The sequence below is a fragment of the Symphodus melops genome, assembly GCF_947650265.1.
Source record: "Symphodus melops genome assembly, chromosome: 17".
NCBI lineage: Eukaryota > Metazoa > Chordata > Actinopteri > Labriformes > Labridae > Symphodus > Symphodus melops.
Window position 1 is genome coordinate 19669621 of NC_136707.1, and position 19894 is coordinate 19689514.

The 19894-nt window shown below is 41.1% G+C and overlaps 2 protein-coding genes across 5 annotated transcripts in view; both read left to right on the forward strand.

The window, feature by feature from the left end:
- Positions 1–6771, forward strand: part of LOC306838376 (adenylate cyclase type 9-like) — a 38631-nt gene extending 31860 nt beyond the window's left edge. For 2 of the 4 annotated variants that reach the window (XM_079366514.1, XM_079366515.1), the window contains exons 7-10: positions 628–787; positions 931–1073; positions 2068–2091; positions 2261–6771. In XM_079366514.1, the coding sequence (XP_079222640.1) occupies positions 628–787; positions 931–1073; positions 2068–2091; positions 2261–3620 (1687 nt within the window). In that variant the 3' untranslated portion in view covers positions 3621–6771. The remainder of the gene's footprint in view (positions 1–627; positions 788–930; positions 1074–2067; positions 2092–2260) is intronic. The other 2 variants (XM_079366516.1, XM_079366517.1) reach the window with 1 other exon arrangement.
- A 1359-nt stretch (positions 6772–8130) lies between these two features.
- crebbpa (CREB binding lysine acetyltransferase a) overlaps positions 8131–19894 on the forward strand; it is a 28706-nt gene continuing 16942 nt past the window's right edge. Inside the window, exons 1-3 of the mRNA XM_079366639.1 lie at positions 8131–9028; positions 16628–17235; positions 19295–19462. Coding sequence (XP_079222765.1) covers positions 8944–9028; positions 16628–17235; positions 19295–19462 — 861 coding nt within the window. The 5' untranslated portion in view covers positions 8131–8943. The remainder of the gene's footprint in view (positions 9029–16627; positions 17236–19294; positions 19463–19894) is intronic.

Consider the following 19894-nt stretch of genomic DNA (forward strand, 5'->3'; position numbering starts at 1 on the left):
ATAAAGACATAGGTATATTGTAAATTGTGTGTAATAGGCTGTGTGCCTAGCTCAACTGTGATTTCATTTCAAATTGATTGAAAGGCGGAGGGAAACATGGGGGGGAAATGTTGACAGAACCTTATTTGACCATAAGCAAAGAAACTCATGCAGTGAGAATCAGAAATAACTGTAGAGTTGTTTATGCATAAATGCATTTCTGTTTTAGGATGGCTGTGGCTCGGTGGTAAAATCAGTCAAAACACTGAACCCCAAAATCAGTGGCATAGATAATGGTGTGACTATGGCTGTTAATGTAGCTGCCTCTGCCATTAGTGAGTGAATGCAGAGATGTGACATGCAGTGTCTTGTAGCTTTGAGTGGTGGGGAAGATAGAAAATAACTATAGAAGTAAAATCCATTTGGATGCTCTGATTTGATCTGTTTATTTTTATTTTTAAAGTCTTGTTTACGTCTTGACCCACTGAATACAGCCAATTATGTAAAGAAACAAATAGGAAAAAGGTGAAATCTTCATCCTAAGGTCAAACTGGACCCACAAGTATTAGAATTAACACTTTATTAAAATGATCTAATGCACCATAATAAGCTTTACATCAATTGCCACTTTGTGTTTCTCTACTTCAGTATGGCGTTCTACCTGGACTGTGTGCTGAACTGCACTCGGATGATGATGAGGGCAGTTTCCGGCTGGGCAGTGCGTCACGTTATAGGAGCCATTCTGGTTTCACTTCCCACTGTGGCCGTCTACTCCCAAGTCACATGTGACATGCAATTCTCTATCCAGGTGCAATTAAAGTTTCACATTGTGTTTTCTTTTCTGGTCAATCTCAAATACTGTATATAGTGAAACCTATTGTGTTGTTGTTGTTGCTGTAAATGGTGTCATCTCTTTGGACTAATAGGTCTATGCTTTATGTTTTTTTCCAGTTCACTATGTTCATTTGCTGTGCTGTCATCATAGCAATCATTCAGTACTGTAACTTCTGCCAACTCAGTTACTGGATGCGCTCAGCTCTGGCAACTTTGGTGGGACTAGCTTTGCTTGCCTTGCTCTTCAACTCCCCCTGCAGGTACATATACAAATCACTGAATTAAATGAAATGAGAGAAAATCTTAGGGTAGAGAATGTTATGCTATGTTTGTGTAGGTTCTCAGTCATCCAGGTCAAAGTAAATTTGAAGCTTGATCTAACTGCACTGGTTGATAAACTTGAAGATGTTTCACCTCTCTTCTTAAAGGCTTCTTCAGCTCTAAACTATCTTGTGGACAGAGCTGGAAATGTAAGCCTTTGTGGCTCAATAGCATGCCTGGTATAAACATGTTGGTTATGAAACTAGGTTTATAAATTGGAGAGACTAAACAACCACTTCACAAATGCATGGCACAGAATAGGAGAGCCAGCTCTCCAGGACAGGCTTCTGCAGCCCATTTATATCTGAAGGACAAAGGCCACCCCTTTGAGGACGATAAACTGCATATCCCATACAGGGAAGACCATTGGTTTAAAAGGGGTGTTAAAGAAGCCATCTATGTCAAGGTGGAAAAACCATCTCTTATCCGAGGTGGTTGTCTGAGACACCGTCTTTCACCATCCAACAATGCTATTTTGAATTCTGTTCCAAAACAACTGAAGCCGCAGTCCCACCTTGGAACATGTGACTGCAACGACCCACAGACGACTGAGGATGGCAACGGCTCCAGGTAAAACTAGGTTACTCAACTAACGACTCTGATGTCATCCTCGATCATTAGCATGCTAATGACCCACAGAGGCTTACATTTCTAGCTCCGTCCACCTAATAGTTTAACACTGAAGAAGCTTTTTGAGGGAGAGGGGAAACATCCTCAAGGTCTTCGATCAGTCCAGTTGCCTTTGGATCAAGCTTCAAATGTTATGTTATCAATATCTACTGTATGTTCAGTGGACATGTGGAGCTAATGTGATGACACAGGGTTAATCGTTAAAATCTAATGGAAGGTGAACATGTATAGGTTGGTATAGGTTATAGGTTAGTGCTGGATTCCAGATGCTTTTATAAGTGCTGCTTGTCTTATCTCTTGTAGGGTTGCTAAAGGTCTGTTTTTCTGGTAGGTAAATTCACACTGTTTTTGTCATAGTTTTTAATTTGCAATTAAGAATTTTTGTGGCAAGTTTTTTGTTGCCTTTATGATGCACATTTAGAAAAATGATGTACAAGATGTGTGTTTTACCCTTCTGTGTTACAATTATTCTGCGTTTCTATCTTGTGCTCTCAAGGGCGTCAGAAGACCAGAGCAATAACAGCAGCAACAGCTCGATCATCATATCTGACAGCACAGCAGTCCCAGACTTGGTGCCTAGCCCACAGGACCTTCTTGGTCCTGAAGCTTGTGTGGCCTTTTTCCTGCTCCTACTGCTGGTCTGGTTCCTTAACCGTGAATTTGAGGTCAGTTACCGCCTGCATTATCATGGCAATGTGGAGGCTGATCAACATCGCATAAAGATCCAGAACATGAGAGACCAGGCTGACTGGCTCCTTCGCAATATCATTCCCATCCATGTGGCTGAACAGCTGAAGGTCACACAGAGCTACTCCAAGAACCACGACAACGTGGGTGTAATATTTGCCAGTATTGTTAACTTCAGTGAGTTTTATGAGGAGAGCTACGAAGGAGGCAAGGAGTGCTATCGTGTGCTCAATGAGCTAATTGGAGACTTTGATGAGCAGTTACGGAAACCTGCCTTCTCAAATATTGAAAAGATCAAAACTATCGGTGCCACGTACATGGCAGCAGCGGGACTTAATGCACAGCAGTGTGCAGACGCTGCACATCCTCATGCTCACCTTCGCGCTCTGTTTGACTTTGCCCTGGAAATGATGCGTGTCGTGGACGACTTCAACAAGAACATGCTGGGCTTTGGCTTCAAGATACGCATTGGATTTAATCACGGGCCTCTAACAGCAGGTGTGATTGGAACCACTAAGCTTCTTTACGACATCTGGGGTGACACAGTCAACATCGCTAGTCGCATGGATACCACAGGTGTTGAGTGTCGTGTCCAGGTCAGCGAGGAGAGTTATTGTGTGCTGAGTGGCATGGATTATGAGTTTGACTATCGCGGCACAGTAAATGTCAAAGGAAAAGGCCAGATGAAAACGTTCCTGTACCCCAAGAGCAGTGACAGTGGGCCTGTGCCTCAGTACCAACTCTCGGTCTCGCCAGAAATCCGGGCTCAGGTGGATGGTAGCATTGGGCGCTCGCCAACTGATGAAATTGCGAGCATGGTGCCTGCAACTAGCACAAATGCAAGTAGCACCAATACCCTGGTACCAAGTTCCAGTGCTGGTTCCTCTCCTGCCACAGGACTTAACCAGGAGAAGGAGATGGATAGCTGCGAAAGACGTCTCTCCACAGATACCTCCAATACCAGGCGATCTGTGTCTCGCAGTGGCATGCCATCTATGCCTGTCAGTAACCGAGAAGGACCTCCATCTTCTGCAAATAACAAACTCACCGTCTCATCCTCTGACCGGCAAAATAGACTTCAGGATTCAACAACAATATCCCTGAAAGATGCCAAGAAGGACAAATGCAATGATTATGACATTTATGTCGGAGAGTTCACTAAACTTTAGGAAATTGTTGGAATGGCGCTTTTTCCATGCATCCTTTACCCTTTAAGCACTTGTTCCAGCCAGATGGCATTCATAAAACCATTTGTCCATTTGTTTCTACTGCAAGTAGAATCAGGGAGAAAGTCCCACAGGCTTCTTTTCTGCATCATCCAGGCAGCAGGTTGTTTTATTGTAAATCTTACTGGCTGATATTATCAGTATAGTGGGATGGCTGGACCACAAAGTGAGTGTCAAACAGGAACCAAAGGAAATGGAAAAAAGATGTGATGGCTGACTTTGAAACTTCTTTTGCCTGTTACAGATTGCAGATCACGTCATCTCCTCTTAACTTACTTGATTATAAATACACCTTTAATCTTTAATCATTTCCTACATATGTCTTTTAAGTGCCTTTAGAATAGAATAATGTGTACACTAAGCCTTTTGGAGTAAGAGATGAAGAACATAAAGGGAAAAGTGTAAATAAGCAATCTTTTTTGGAAAAACGGCTTCGCTTTTGTTACGATTTTACTTAGTAAACTATGTTTTGCTACGATACTTTGCCTTTTATCAAAGAAGTTCTCAGCAAGCTGAACTTAAAGTTGGAAAGTGCCACAACATTTGGAAAATGTGGAGAGTGAGGGGAACTACAGTATAACACAACTCCAAGACAAGTATTAGTAATCTGCACTTGAAATGCACCAGAGCCTGTTTTCACTAGAAAACTCCACAAAAAGAACAGAAGCGACCAATCAGAACGTTCTTAGGATGGATGAGCTTGGCCTGCATATTGTGCAAGTGTATTTTCATGAGAACAGTGTGTGAGTGTGTGTCTGTGTAGATCATGCAGGGTTTAATGAGGAGAGGTGCTTATAAGCTCGCTGAATGACTGAGTGCAACTGCAGGATGACAAACAGTTTAGGAACGCAGTTGAGAAAAAAAACTTTTATTGATGATGTGGCAGTTTTGTTTCTGGCCTCAGTTTAGATCTTTGTATTGCCCCAGTACTGAGGCCTGATGGTCTCAGCTACCCTTAATCAGCATGCTTACAACAGTAGCACGCATAGATGAGACTCACTATTAGTAGTGTTTGTCACACATGATGCAGACTCTCACAGGGACTCAAACTGTGATAAGTGTTGATGAGCATTAAAGGGACTCCAAACAGGCACTGCTGTACCTGTACAGAGTCTTTATCTGTGCTTTTAGATTGAGTAGAGAAACCGACAGCCTAGGTCTGCTACGGGTTAACACAGTGTGATTGATAGTTGATCGTACTTTTTAGACATGGATAATCAAAGTCGAATGTCACCAATACCAATCTTAACTAAATGTGTTTTATTGTATTTATTGTCACACAAAACTTGAACTGTTCATGTGAAGTGCCCTATCATATTTTCTATGATTTGAAAGACAGCTGAAAACACTAACTGCTTCATATTTTCATTGTCATTGTCAATGTAATTTCACTGTAAATGCAAATACAGTGCATCAAATTAATTTCATATTTATTACTTTAGATGTTTTAACTTTAACTTTTTTTTTCTGCTGTGGGTCATTCCTTCAGCAAAATTCAAGCTGATTAAACGGTACATATTGCCATTTCATGTTCTATATTTCTTGCTGTTTCTTAGCGAAAAGGATTGTGTGCTCAGAGGCAAAAACAAGTTGTAACACCAAATCTATGCTGTGTCTTAATTGTTTATGTTTTGAAGGTCCTTATGAAATCATATCTTTTAAAAGGACCATTTAGTTATGATATTTCAAGTGTTTAATCATAATGTATTTTACACATTTTATCTTTTAGTAATTTCACACCTTACATTAACATTTTCTTAATAGTGGAATATTAGGCTTGGCTTATTGTGAAGCTTTTTCTGTACATAAAAATGTAATGCTCGTGCCTTTTAAATGTGCTTCTGGTTTCCCTTCTTAATTTTAGTCTGTTCTGAGTTGTTTTAATTTATTTGAAAAAACTATTTACTTCTTTAAAACTCATGCATAGGCAGGAGAACTTTTTGTTTTTGTGCTAAAATCACATAAAAATTGTTTAAAGTTCATGAAATTTGAGCAGTGCCTTTTCTTCTATCAACATTTCACTTTAATTGGCCTTATGCAGGTTTTGAATTGCTTTTGTTTGGCCTCTCATTTTTTACTGGTGTAGTGTATATGTATAAGGCTTATATGTTGCTTTAAATGCAATACAAATGAGCTTATTGTTATTGGTTTAAAATGGCAAATCAGTCTCTTTATGCTTTTGAGCACACAACCCTTGTACCGGTACAATATTTCTGTTTTGTAAAATTCAATAAAAATACATTTTGAACAGTCATTTTTGTAATAAACCAAGGTAATGTGCTTAGTAGAGGTCATAATACTTGAGTATAAGCGTATAAGCTATATTTCTTTTGTCACCGTTGTATTTCTTGAATAGTATTGTATCTGAGACGCACAGACAGAAGTTTGAAACGGTGTCCTCGCAGAATTTTGATTGCTACTTCCTTTAAATATGAGATGATGGTTTGCATTGATTCATTCAGATGTGAGTGACATTCTGAACCAGCAGAAAGGGAAAACTGAGATGCCAAAGAGTGTCATTGTCATCTCTTTGTAATATCGCATTCTTGTTTTGCAGTTTTTGTTGTGTAAGAAAGGTCATTCACCATTAAAACACATTTGCACAAGGCACTAACCATTTTTACTGTACAGTTTGCCTTTTTATTGTAGAGTATCAGAGCTTTTTCTATTATTTATAACAGCGCATGTACTATAGTATTTAGTAGTCTTAAAAACTGGGTCATTTCAACAAAGTTGGAAAGATACTTGTGTTTTCTGTTTGCCTGCATGTGTGTATAAAATGTACGAGTGTTTGTAAAAAACCCAGTGAGGTTGTATGTGTGTGTTTTTGTTTTTTTAAGAGACTTTGATTAGTTTAATCATCTCTAATTAGGACATGTTGGGGAAGTTAGACTTCAGTCAAAATACACTTCTTCATTTTTAAGACATTAAACTGGCCAAATGAATGGTGTGTCTGCAGTAGTTACACAGCGTCCTACCAACTGTTTAAAATAAATTGTTGCCTTTTTTGTGTGGAAATGTTTTGTACATAGCATGCTGATAGATATGCAAGTGAAGGTTTAAATTGAATAAAATTCAGTTGCTGGGAAATGTTGTCGACTGGAGTTCATAGCCTGTGCTCTATTTGGTTTAGTATAGAGTTACGAGTGATTAGTTTCTTTCTTCTCTCTAATCATTACGTGTGTGGTTATAAATAGTTGATATGTTTCTCTAATGCCAGGAGGATTTCCACTTGTCTTGCCCACAAAACAAATATATTTAGTTAACTGTCTCATGGCGGAAAAACAACCAGAAAATATTTACATTGACTCAGTAAACTACGGCACGTTTTCTTTCAAAATAAATTTAAACCATTTAATTCCTTTTAAAACCATTGACAATTAATTTTAGCAGAGAAATAATTAATAATTTGTAATTTTTCACATTTTGTTTCAAATGTCTGCTTTTACAAAACAACTTTAAGGTAATTTTTTATCGAGTGTTGCAGTTTCATACATTAAGTATTTATACTATTTTACACTTTTGCCTAATTTTACATTTGCAACTTAAGCTTTTACATCCATTTTTTTTCATAAATTATTGAAACGTCATTTTATGTTTCCAGCCTTTTACATAATGGGGAACATGAATATTGTATATTTAATAATCATTGTAACTATGTAAATACACCTGTTTACTTAATTTATACATTAGTAATTTAATAATGTCATGTCTTTTTGTTTACTTTTCCTTGTTTAAAGTTGTGTTGTCTTTCTATTCATTTTTCTTTTCGAAAATGTGTGTGAATACATTATGAGAAACTTAAAACGAAGATAAACTGTTTTTGCACAGAAGGCTGATTCTTTTTCTGATTAAATAGTTTCAATAGGCTACTCCTCAAACATGCAAACCCATAAAATGTTGCCTATGCGTTATCAAGAGATAATGCTAATTGCATTGCATACTTTTGTAGAAAGAAGTAGGGCTGCTGAAGCTTCCCCTCAGATGTTAATGTAGGCCTTATTTGTAGCTTGTTATTTAACCTTTTTAATGCCAAACTTAAAAAAAATATTTCAGAAGTAAATTTTCTGTTGAAACGTAGTGGAATAGGCAACAAGCTATTACCTTTGGTCCTGCCAGTAAAACTAAGTTGAAGTATATTGTTATTGTATTATTTGTTATTATAGGCTTTGGCAATACATTAACACATTCATGCTATTTAAATTGATATTCAACTATTATTTGGAACTTAGCCGCATTTTTGAACCCCTTTTTCTGTTTGTAGTCACAACAGTTTAATGTTTGTTAAGTTTGAAGCAGATTGCTCGAGTAATTTCTTTTCTTTTCGGGCTATTCCTTCCCTTGAGGCAAATCTACGTACGTCCACATGACGCACAATTAGACACAGGTTTACGTCAGGGCGTCGTAGCAGCGCGACAACTCCCCCTCCCCCCTCCTCCCCCCCACAGTCTAGCTGGGAAGAAAAAAAAACTTTTTTTTTGTATCGGAGGAATCAACAGCCGCCATCTTGACGCGGCTCAGAATCGGGATTTCGGGGGGAGCATTAATTTTAAAAACCGACCGGAGCGATCCAGGCTCGGCTCAAACGACATTTTTCGTCCAGAAAATCGAAGTGATTGTTCGTCCGATGACAATTAATGCCAACATGTGATGGTAACATGCGTTTTTATCGTCCGGAGAGCCCCCTGTATATTTGATTTCCCTTTTACCGAGCCGCCGCTTCTCGCCGTATCTCCGTGTCGAGACGCTGTATTTAACGGGAGACAGCCACCAGAAAAATAATCCACCTCATAGAAAATATTTTTTGAATTTTGCTCTTTTTATTTAAGCCCCAGAAAGATTTTATGGCCGCTTGTTTCGGCTGCGAAAAAAATGATTCAGTACAGACGTGAAACCGGCGATCTGCGGAGAAAGGGATTCACGCAAGCGTTGTGTAATATTTTATAATTGTTTTTTATTTATTTTTTTTGAAGTGAAATAATTTTTGGACGCGATTATTGAGGATAATTATGTGGGTGTTGGGTGTTGGATTATCATGGGGTGATCTTCGGGGGCGAAGCGTGGCGCTGTTGCCTTTCTTTTGAAGCCTTTTACACCAGGCAACATTTCGCCAGTCAAGAAAAAAAAAAACTGATATTGCTGCTTTTTTTTTGCGAAACGTTGAGAAAGTGGACAGTTTTAACGACCGCGAGGCTGACAAGTTCGACTGATTTTTTTTCTTTTTTCGTGCAACATCATCCATTCATAAAAATTTACCAAACCCAGGATGGCTGACAATCTGATGGAAGTCGGACCCCCCACTGCAAAGCGACCCAAGCTGAATTCACCGCTCTCTGGATCAGATGGCCCAGGTAACGTGGTTTCACAATATTAACAAGGATTTAATGTGCAATGAGTCACATACTGCACACTGAGTCTTGCTTCTTATTGATGCATCTTAAGGAAGAAAAAAAAACGATAACCCAGCGACCACCTCAGTAGTGCTGTGCAAATGTATCACACATGCAAACTGCACACCAAGTCCCTGCAGGACTGTTTCTTCACATCTCTCAAACTGTGAAAAGAGTGAGCACTGTTTTAAAAACTTCTATCAACACATCTAAGGAGCAGCTGAATAATGTTGACAACAGATCTGCTGGAGTCTGGTGCTCTCTTGATAAGCTTCCCCTCCTACACCAGCTTATTTGTTAGCTCTACATGATACATTGTTGTGATCCCATTATCTTGAGGAGCATGTCTTCTCTGTATCCATGAGGTTGGATTGGATCTAGGGTCCGGCTCATTCAGTCTTGACAGCAGATGCACTTGCACCAGGGTTGTGTTGGATGGAAAGACTCAGCACTAGGTCATCCTGCCACTGAAGGGTTCAACAACCCCTCTTTCAAATAATTGAAAGGTTAATGTTATCTTTTGAAAATGTGCAATAAGGAACTTTATTCAACTTCTTTGCTGACAGTTTAAAACCATTTAAAACTTGTCTGTCCCTGGACCTGCAGTTCTGTCATGTATGGAGTGTCACGAGGACTTTGTTGTGGTAGAGCTGGAATACTGTGCCAAAAGGTGGACTCTACATTTACATACATGGAAAAATTCAGTGAATATTTCAGAGGAAAGAAAGAATGAGTCGTGTCTGAATTAGTCAAAAGTCGCTGAAATGTGGTAATACACACTCCCATCCACATACATCATATGTGGCTGTTAGGGCTTTCACACTTGCAGAAATCTCCTGAAACACTCCAGATATCCAGAGTTCAGAGTTTTCGCCCGGGCTTCACCTGGAGTTTCTCCTCCGAGAACCCTCCTATTTAGTCCGCAGTAAGTCAGAGTGAGCTGATGTGAGAACCCAGCAGGATGTTCTCCGGAGATTTCGCCTCGAGCCAATAGGATGGAGAGGGACAGACGGTTTCTTTACTGTGACTGCTGCACACCGCAGAGTGTCTGCACGCCACCACTACCATCTCCGCGCGCATTTCAACGGCAGCATTACGTTTTCTGTTTTTCAGTATGTTGTTCTGCGCTCTTCTGTTGACACTGTCATTCTATTGAAATGCACATAACATTGATGTAAAGAGAAAATATTGTCATTATAGCGTTGCGTAGCCGACTCTGCTGCTTCCTCCCGCGTTGTTTTTGTACGTCACATTTTACCGCTGCACCCCCTGCGCTCTGACAGTGATCGTCTCCAGCTAGAAGGAGAGTGCGTGAGAACAGCCAGGTCGGGAGGATCTCTGGAGCAGTCCTCCCCAAAATGATCAAGATATTATCCAGAGTGCGTGTGAAAACGGCTTGTGATATTGAAAAGATCACCTGTTACACACCACCCGTTTCCATGGTGACATCGTCACAAGTCTTTTAATGCAGCGTGCGTCGTCGAACACCCAACGATGTTTTGACAGAAAAGCACAAAATAAAGTAACCGGCTCTGGACGAATAAATATTATCAAAATACCTGATTTAACAAATTTTCCAGCCAATCATGAAACATTTCATATAAAGCTTCCTCCAACTTCTTCTGACAGAGTTGTTTAAAAATGAAATAGGGAAACAAAAAATGAGATGACAACTGTTGGGCATCCTTTTCACGACACAACACTCGAAGCCAACGTTCATAACGTTGAATCGATGTGATCTTACCCATTACATGACGACATGCTCAATCTGGAAGCAATGTCCAATGTCTGGACACATTTTGTCTTTCGAGAAGACGACAGTGAACAAAAAGAAATTGAATACTGCGGGGGAAAAAAGTTCATTTATTTTCTACAGATTTCTAGAGAATTTAATTTCTTCGTCGTCTTCATTTTAAGCGATACTTTGATTTCAGTTCAAAACATTCAATAAATAACCACAGAATAGTTCATCATATATTCACTCTTTCAATATCTCAGCTTTAATAGTTGAGCATATTTACAGTAGAGATCATGTCAGTGAACTGTGAGGGCAGAAAACAAAAAGGAAGTAATTGTTTATTAATGGTAATTGAGGTAAAATTCCCAATTAATGGTCGTTGGTTTGAGGTCAGACCGCCCTACACAGGCGGCAGGAGCTCAGCCTGTAGGGACTTGGAAGTGTCGCTGGTTCAAGTCGCGTTGAGGACGAAAAATACGGAAGTTGTTCTGGTAGCTGGAGAGGTGCCAGGACACTTCTCGAGCACTGCTGGGGTGCCGTTGAGCAAGGTAATGAACCACAAAAGTGCTCTGGTGTGCTCCCTGCATAAGAAAGAAGCTCCACTCTGACGTCTCTCCACCAATGCATGTCCACGGGTCCTGTTGGTGCATGTATGTGGAAGCATGTCCCTAAAAATAACAGAGTGAAAACCTGAATTTCCATCAGGGATTAATAAAGTATTGTAAAAAAAAAAATAGAAGTGAAATCTTTTTTACTGGTCTGTTCAGTCATGTCGTTGTTTTCTTGCTGTGAACTGAAAATAGATCAGCTGGTTATTTTCGTGCAGTCCCAAAGACTTCAGCTATTGAGCCATCTTTTGTCCATGATTTCAGTTTGGGGATTGCACCACCGCAACCACCTTAACATTTGTGGAGAATTTATAAAGAATAGAGCAGTTGCTTAATTTTGAATCCCAGCCGAGATGGGAAACATCTGTCAAACTTTTGCAAACAGCCAAGAGGAATGGAAGTTTCTTTGTTTGGTCTGTCTCCTCTTCTGTGTGTGGCTGTATTATCTGGGCTGGTCGACGGTGCTCGGGTCCTCAGCCAAGGTAGCTCATCTTCTCAGAGGGGTGACAGGAGCTTTCGCTGGGCAATAAAGAAGCCTGACACTGAGTCTCCTCCCCCACCGCTGCCAGAAACCCTCTCAGTCTCGGTTGACACGCACACAAACGCATGTATTTGGTGAGACATTGCACAGTGCCTCTTGTAGACCTCCTCTCTTTGAAGTCCGGGATGCAGCTCAAGGTCTTAAGTACACTGAGAAGGTTTTAAGTGCCAGGCTGCCGATGGAAGGATAAGCCCTGTCTCTTTTTTTTCTACACCTAGAAAAGCCCTAAGTCTGAGAAAAATTCAGAGGCAGATCTGTGAGGAAACCTGTAGCTCTGTTCCTATCTCCTCGTTTTGTGTGCAGCCTCAAATGAGCTTGTTTCCTTTCGTTTGAATATGGACTCACTCAATGAAAGGCATCCCCGACTCTGTGTGTAGACTACAAAATGACAATTGAATACAGTTGCTGAGTTTAAAAAATTTCCGCAAACCAGTTCTGTGATGATGCACTCTTAATCGGCAAACAGATTAGCAGTCTTTTTTAAAAATTTTTTATAATGTTAATGTGTCACCATTTTTTATGGTTCTCTGGTCTCGTGTCACTGTGTGTGTTTGCACCTGGGGCCACAGACCAGCGTCAGGCTCCTTTTCATTTGTATGGCAGAGTGGGCGTGTCAGCATTAGAGGTATAAAATACGCAACAACTCTCCAACCTGAGAGAAAACCAAACACACTTTCTTCCTCCTCCTCTGTCTGCCCCGTGTTCATGATCACCAACCCCTGTGAGCATCATCCCTCTCTGTTAGCATTAGCATGCATTCAAGTACAACGATGGCTCAATGGAAAGATCTGTCACTGTGTCAGAATTAGCTACATATTGCAATCTCTGATAAATCCCCAATACGTCTTTACTGAGAATTGAAAACTTCTGGAGTTTTTACAGAAGATTTGTGCAAATGTGAATGCCTTTTTTCTTAAAGACTCTGAAGGTTAAAACAAGCTCAGCGAATGAAAGGAGCAGTTTTCCAAGTGGCTGTTTCCCCAGAAGAGTGTCAGAGAGATCCAGATTTTTGAAGTAGAACTGTTTTTTTTTTCACCTGTACGTGAAGAAAAAAGCATGGACCTGAAACAAACGTTTTGACAATAAATGTAATTCTAAAGTTAAACTTAAAGGAAGCATGATTGGATAAAACCTTCTATTTTTCCCTGTGCTTGTGAAGCCCCGCCCATATTCCATGCCATTTTCTTTGATTGGATGTGGTTCTCATAAACACTGTGCAGCAAATGACGCCAGCTTTACAAGTGTAGTGTGCCACTAATTTTGCACATCTTGAAGTCATCACAGCGCCGTGTAAAAAGAGCCATATTAAAGGTTTGACAAATAAACTGCAATTCAACTGAGTGGACGACGGCCGAGGCCTCTGCTAACCCACTTTAAAATGAGCTCTTTTTTTCTTACTTAATCTTCTGCTCTGATGAAAATCGAGTGTTTCCTAACCGCCCAAGCTGACAAGCTTTTTAACCTCCTGACAAAGACTTTGAAACAAAACTGAATGCAAACAACTTTAATTCACGCTAATCACTAAAACAAGAGATAACTGCGTCGGCTGCAAAATCCAGGAAACCCCTCTGTTGGAGAAGGGAAACCCCTGTGTGCTCCAAGTAGAGATATTTCTTGAAAATTACTCAATGTTCAAGCTAAGTTATAAAATAGACGAACGTAGTTTACATTCTGTTGTCAACTGATGGTTCAATGTCTTTTTCTCTCATTGATCCATGTATGTATATGATAAATAAGAGAGAGAACACTGACCGTTAAATCCGATATATAATCCGTCTTTGGGTCACTGGAGGGTGGACAACCGTAGTGTAGATCGAAGGAGTGCAAACAGACAGAACTAAAGGAGCGACACAGCTGGAGAGAAACTGCACGTTGTGGACTTTGCTGAATGCGAGAAATCATCTCGCAGGCGACGGTTCAAACTGATTCCTCTCTGGGATCTAAAATCAGATGGCCTCTTAAATACCTGTGCGACTTACATTCTGGATGTTACGGTAATGCTACCTTTTTTATTCTAGATTGGAATAACAGTTTTTCTCATGAGAGGACTTGATCTATCCTTCTTCCCCACTCATTTACTCTGCATTATAATGAGCTCAACATTACACCTGTTTACATTACAGAACACAGAAGGCACACATACTGCCTGCACACTGTGTTACCGCCCAAGCCTAAAGGAGATGGATTTAAAAGTACAACTTGTTTTCAGAATTGCATTAAAAGTATTCGGAGGTAGATTTTTACCCTGAGCTTGATTATGAGTCATGATTTATTTGGAGAAAAGCTAGCGCTAATTTTGGCTGCATTTTCATTTTGCTCCAAACTTCTGTAAGCCCGCCTCCCCATATCCCTGCTACTTGATTGGCCTAATTGTGAATCACCCCAAAAGTCTTGGATAAACACCCTTTTTTTTTTTTACGGCTAATGGCTTGCAGTGTTTATCACAAAAAGGCATCAGCATATTTGTGCCTCAGTCTTCAGAGTTGCCATGATGTCGTAGAAATGTTGTTTCTTCTTTCCTGGGAGACGGAGGTGTAGCGTTTTGCGCTTTCTACCTCCATCTCAGCTCTCTGTGCCTCAGTAACAGTCTGTTGCATAGCCGGTTATTACTTCCCAGACTGAAGAGGCTAATTGAAGATTTTCATGTGGCTGTGTAAAGCTGAGGGTGAATTACAAGCAGCAGCAGCAGCAGTGTCTCATTCAGGTGAGAGCAATTTGACTCCAGTGTTGGGACTGGTTGGTTGGCTGGTCGATCCTTCTGCTCTTCTTATGTGCTCGCTTGCTATATGATCAACGTGTACTTTGATTAAAAAAAAAAAAAAAAAAAGGCAAATACAAATATTAGTCTCAGACTTCTGAAATAAATCACCACACTGAAGACTTTTTTTCTGCCGTTTGTTTTTTTGTGGTTTGGATCTCTTGAACGTGTGCTTGCTCTATGTATGGGAGCCCGGGTTTGAATCCCACCTGTGGATCTTTTACCACGTCATTCCTCACCCTCTCTCTCCCCAAAAGTAACCCAAAGAACCCCCTTGCACTGTTCCTTTCTGTTGCTTTAATCTGATGCACTAAAGGTTCAGGTATTCCCTCGGAGATATTTAACCTTCCATTAATTGCCACTGTAAATCAATGATAAGAGCTAACATGTCTGTCCAACCTCAATAATTCAGATATCTGTGGTGAGGCTTTTTAGGGGTGTGGCTGTGGTGATGTCACACTCAGGCACACTCGCACCTGCACGTGAATGACCTCGCCATAGACCTGTGATTTGGACTGTGGCCTTCATAAATGTTCGATTCATTTTCGGTTTGTATTGAGTTTAGTGCTCGTGTTGACTTTCTCTGCACAGCTCTGCGTTAACCTCAACCCTCGTCATCTTTGGTACATTTGTGACAGGGACTGGACTGCTTCAGTGTACGTGCGCTCTCTGTAAACAGATATTGGTAAATGTAGAATTTGTTAGTGAGGGTCAGGTTTTTAGTGTTGAGGGCACCAACAATGCATCAAGTTTTTCAATGGAACCAAGTGGTTTTTCTGCTCGTTTTTTAGCAGGTTTTTTTGTTTGGTTTTGGTGACTATGACCTGTTGGCCTGACGAGCCTTCTCTATACACAGACTTCTACATTGACGGCACTAAGTGGTGAAATCATGGTGGCAGAAACGGTTTTATGAACGCTAGCTGCTGATGCAGAGTGGGAGGTTTTACGCTGAGGTCGATGGATTAGAAGACATTTCTAGATGGTGTAACGAGAGTTTAGGAAAAAGTATAATAATATTAACGACTGCGTCAACACTCGCTTTTGAAAGTGTAAGGTTTTATATTTAGGCAACGTTTTCTACCAGCTTTGTGATTGGCCAACAAATGCAAAAAAAGGTTTGACCAACATTCATTAGCTGCAGGGATGAATGATCAGTTTGTGTGATAGTATTCAAAATGGAGTTTTGGGATCCATTGAACTCATAGTCTCCATTTTAACGTCATTTCTGCATCTCAGGTTGCTCCTGACAGCCCTCAATGTAGAATATTGAATATTAAAATGTGATTTTTTTTTTTTTGTTTGTTTTGTTGTTGTTGTGATATTTGGTTGTATGACAGGTTGATTTGATAATTATATCTTGGCCTTTTTATCTTCTGTTAGAAGAATATCATCCAGATGGTTTTATGGCCAAGTGCGATACCTCTGCCATCTTTAGGCTTTCTTTTTTTTATTTTCCTTTTTTTCATTTAATTAAAATAGAAGTACAAAAAGGCCATCTTTACAGAATAGGAATCTTTTGTCGTTGCACCCTTGTATTAATGCATTTGTGCTTATTATCTTGACTTTAATATCACGGTTGATTGTCCCAGATTTAGTTTAATATGGGATTTTGAAAAAAAGACAGCTGTACTGTATTGTTTATTTTGGCACCCTATTAAAAAAAGTGAACTATGACCTTGATTGCTTTTACCAGAAAACAAATCAATTTGACCAGAAGTAATGTTTAAAGCCAACATCTGGCTCAGGTTGCAGTAACTTAGCCTGTTTGGGAAGATCTTGGTTTAAGTTTAAATCACGTCCTGATTAGAATGGACAAACCTTCTCGTTGTCTCACTCTGTTTAGTGGTCAGCAGCTTGTTAAGATACAAATGGTGAGCGTCATCTTAACTCTTATTTCTCTTTCTCTCTTCCTTAGACCTTGTGTCCCTGTTTGACCTGGAAAATGATCTTCCAGATGAGCTCATTCCCAATGGAGACTTGGGAATGGGAATGTCCTCTAACGGCGGACCAGGTGGAGGGGGTCCTGGTCTCAACTCCATCATCCCAGACGCTGCTGCCAAACACAAGCAGCTTTCTGAGCTTCTGCGACCGGGAAGTTCCTCCATCTTGGGGGGTGGTCTCAACTCTGCCAACCCGCAGCAGGGAGGCATGGTGGGAAGCCAACTTGGTGCTGTGCTCGGTAAAAGCCCACTGGGGCCAGGTGCAACCAATCACCAGTCTCCCCAGACCCAGAAAGGAGGAGCAGCCGGACAAGGCAATGGAAGCATGGGCTTCAACCAGGCCATGCTGAACAGCGGGCAGGGGCACGGGGTCATGGGCCAAGCTGGACCAGTGATGAATGGGGCTCTGGGACCAGCAGGCCGCGGTAGACCCGGGCCTGGCATGCAGTACCAGGGCCAAGGCATGCAGGGGGCTGGACCTGGTGTTGGAGGCAGTGTGCTAGCGGAGACACTCACACAAGGAGGGTCACAGTTGGGAGCACACAACGTGTTAAATGCTCAACAAGCTGGAAACATGAATAAGGTGAGACTCAAAAAACTGTTTAACTCGACCCACTTCGTAACAGTAGATTTGCCAGCAAAGCACAAGAGGTGCAGAGAGCATGAACGATCTTAATCTCTCAAAATACTGACTGCTGTACATCAGGCAGCATAGTAAGTCCTGTTACATTTACAAATGTAGAAAATATTCACGTTGGATTTGTACAGCCACAGAACCTATCCCGTTACAACAAGTGTGTGGCTTCAGAGTAATAATATTACTTTTACAGGTAACGAGTCCTGTCATGTAAATCCAGTGATCTTATTACAGTTACCAATGCAAACAAGAACCTGTAACAACCTTACTGTTGTTGTTGTTGTTGTTGTTACTCCACTTCTGATTGCGGCCAAGCTTCATGGTCGGGCTTCTCTTTAGGTGCTTTATTTGTTTTGGCCATGGGGCTCGTTTTGTCAGTTGTTGTCTCACACATTCATTCAGTCGCTGGAAATATTCCCATTACTTTAGTGTTGTTGAGAGGTAAGATTAAAGAAAGTCGTCGTCAGATGTAATGTATTGTGTGCGGGTACGAGGACTCTTTCTGCTGCAAAGAACACGACCTCATACCTGCTTAAGCTCTGACGACAACCAAGACTGGATTTTAACTGTGGACAGCTTAAACGAAAAAGAACGAATGAAACGTGTGGCTTATTACGAAAAGTAGAGAAATATATTAGTGTTGGCCGGGAGTAATATGTAAAGTTATAATTTTACTTTTAAAAAAGTAACGAGTAATGTTTCTTTTTCCAGTAACGAGTCTGTTACAAGTATACAGTTTAGTATTTTTCTGGCTTTGATAATTGTCTGAGATTTTTGAGTTAATTTAAGTACTGAACAAAATGCAACACATTTAGTCAACTCGATGTATTTTGATGTAAAATTTGACATATTGTCTTGAAGTTAAAGGTTGAACAGATTAATGACAGACTTTCTGATTTGAGCTTCTTTCTCTTTCTTTTTCAATGTTTGGCATTTATTGTCTGCCGTTCCCTCCACTGTTTCCTTCTCCTACCTTTCACACTCTCTTGCATGTGCCCCGCCTCTGTTGGCCTTTGCCCTCTGATAATTGAGCTGTAAATCATGTTAGGAGAAGCAGAAGTGCCTCGGGTTTGGGGAAGAAGGGCAGAGAGGAAGACGACATGGCAAGATGAGGGGGAGCTCTGGAGCCTCGATGTGTTGCCGCTCGGTTCTCTCTTCTGCTTTAAGTGCAGTTCGAGTGAGAGAGGAGGATGAGGCCGGGCTCATTTGTGAATGGGAGGGAGGCAGCCGACAAGCATCTGTGTGATTCTTTGCAGCGAAGGGGGAGGGGCAGGCAGCAGCGCAGCGCTCTGCTCAGCTGTTGGCCAAGCTGCTCTTTCTCTGTGGGCCTATTCCTTCTCTCTCTCTCTCTGTCTCTCTCTCTCTCTCTCTCTCTCTCTCTCTATCTCTCTCTCTCTCTCTCTCTGCTGGGCTGGGCTCGCTCTGTCTGCCTGAGCGCTGTTTGCAGTGGGGAACCTCTGCAGCAAAGCAGAATGCTGCTTCTGACACGGCACTAAAAGAAGACAAAAACACGCTGAGTGCTGTCAGACGGGCAGCGAAACAAGCAGAATCACGATAACCTTTCTGCTTAATATTGTTGGGACTAGACAACTTCCTATTATTACTCTTTAAAGTGTAAACTTTGACAGAAGCGTTTGAGCACAGTGTTGTGACATGTTTGTGAAGTCCTTCTGTCCCGTCTGCATTTTACACTTCACCTGGAACGATTTACAAAAAGAGCTGAAACTTAACAAGCTTCTTTCTTCTAACAAAGCAACCTTTTAGCTTTAAGCTTTTAAATGACTTGCATGTTGTAGATGTTTTGACACACATTTGCTCTTCAGATAATGTATTTTAGTCAATCTGTTGCCTGTCTTGTCCAGGACACTGTGGATTTTTAAGCTCAATGAGTCTTCTTTCCTGGTTAAATAAAACACTGTGCAGAAGATACAGGTCGCTCTGCTTTGCTGGTATGTATTATTACATGCTCATTTTCTCCCCCCCCTGCGCTGATTGTTCACTGTAGATGGGGATGCCAGGAGCTCCGTTTGGCCAGCAGTACGGCCAGGCTGGGGTTCAGCAGATGGGGGCAGCGGGGGTCAACGCTCAACAACTCCAGAACAAGACAGCCCTCTCCAACAACCTGCCCCAATTCCCTGCTGACCTGAAGGGCGCTGGGAGCGTGCCAAACTTGGTAAGTGTCACTCGAATCCTAAAGCAGACAGACATATTTACAAATGTTTAGATTGGTTTATCAGATGTGTTTTCCCCTCCAAATTAACTTCGATCTGCTGAATTCATCCACTCACTCACTCACGCACAGACACGAACAGGACCACGCCTCCCGATGTGAAACGTTCTGCTCGGCGTTTAGCATCAGCAGCGTCACACTAACGTGTTTAAAAGGAATCCATGAGAAGCTTCACAGAGTGTTCGAAAGAGTGAGATTGTGCCATAGATGGTGTGCTCTCGCACCAATGCGCCGAGTCAAATTCCCCATATATGTAAATGTACTTGGCAATAAAAACAATTCTGAATGCAGGCGCGTCTCGAACCGATTCTATGAATCGATGAAAAATGACATAAAAACAGGTCGGTCATGTGCTCGGGCGACCCGCCCAGGAAT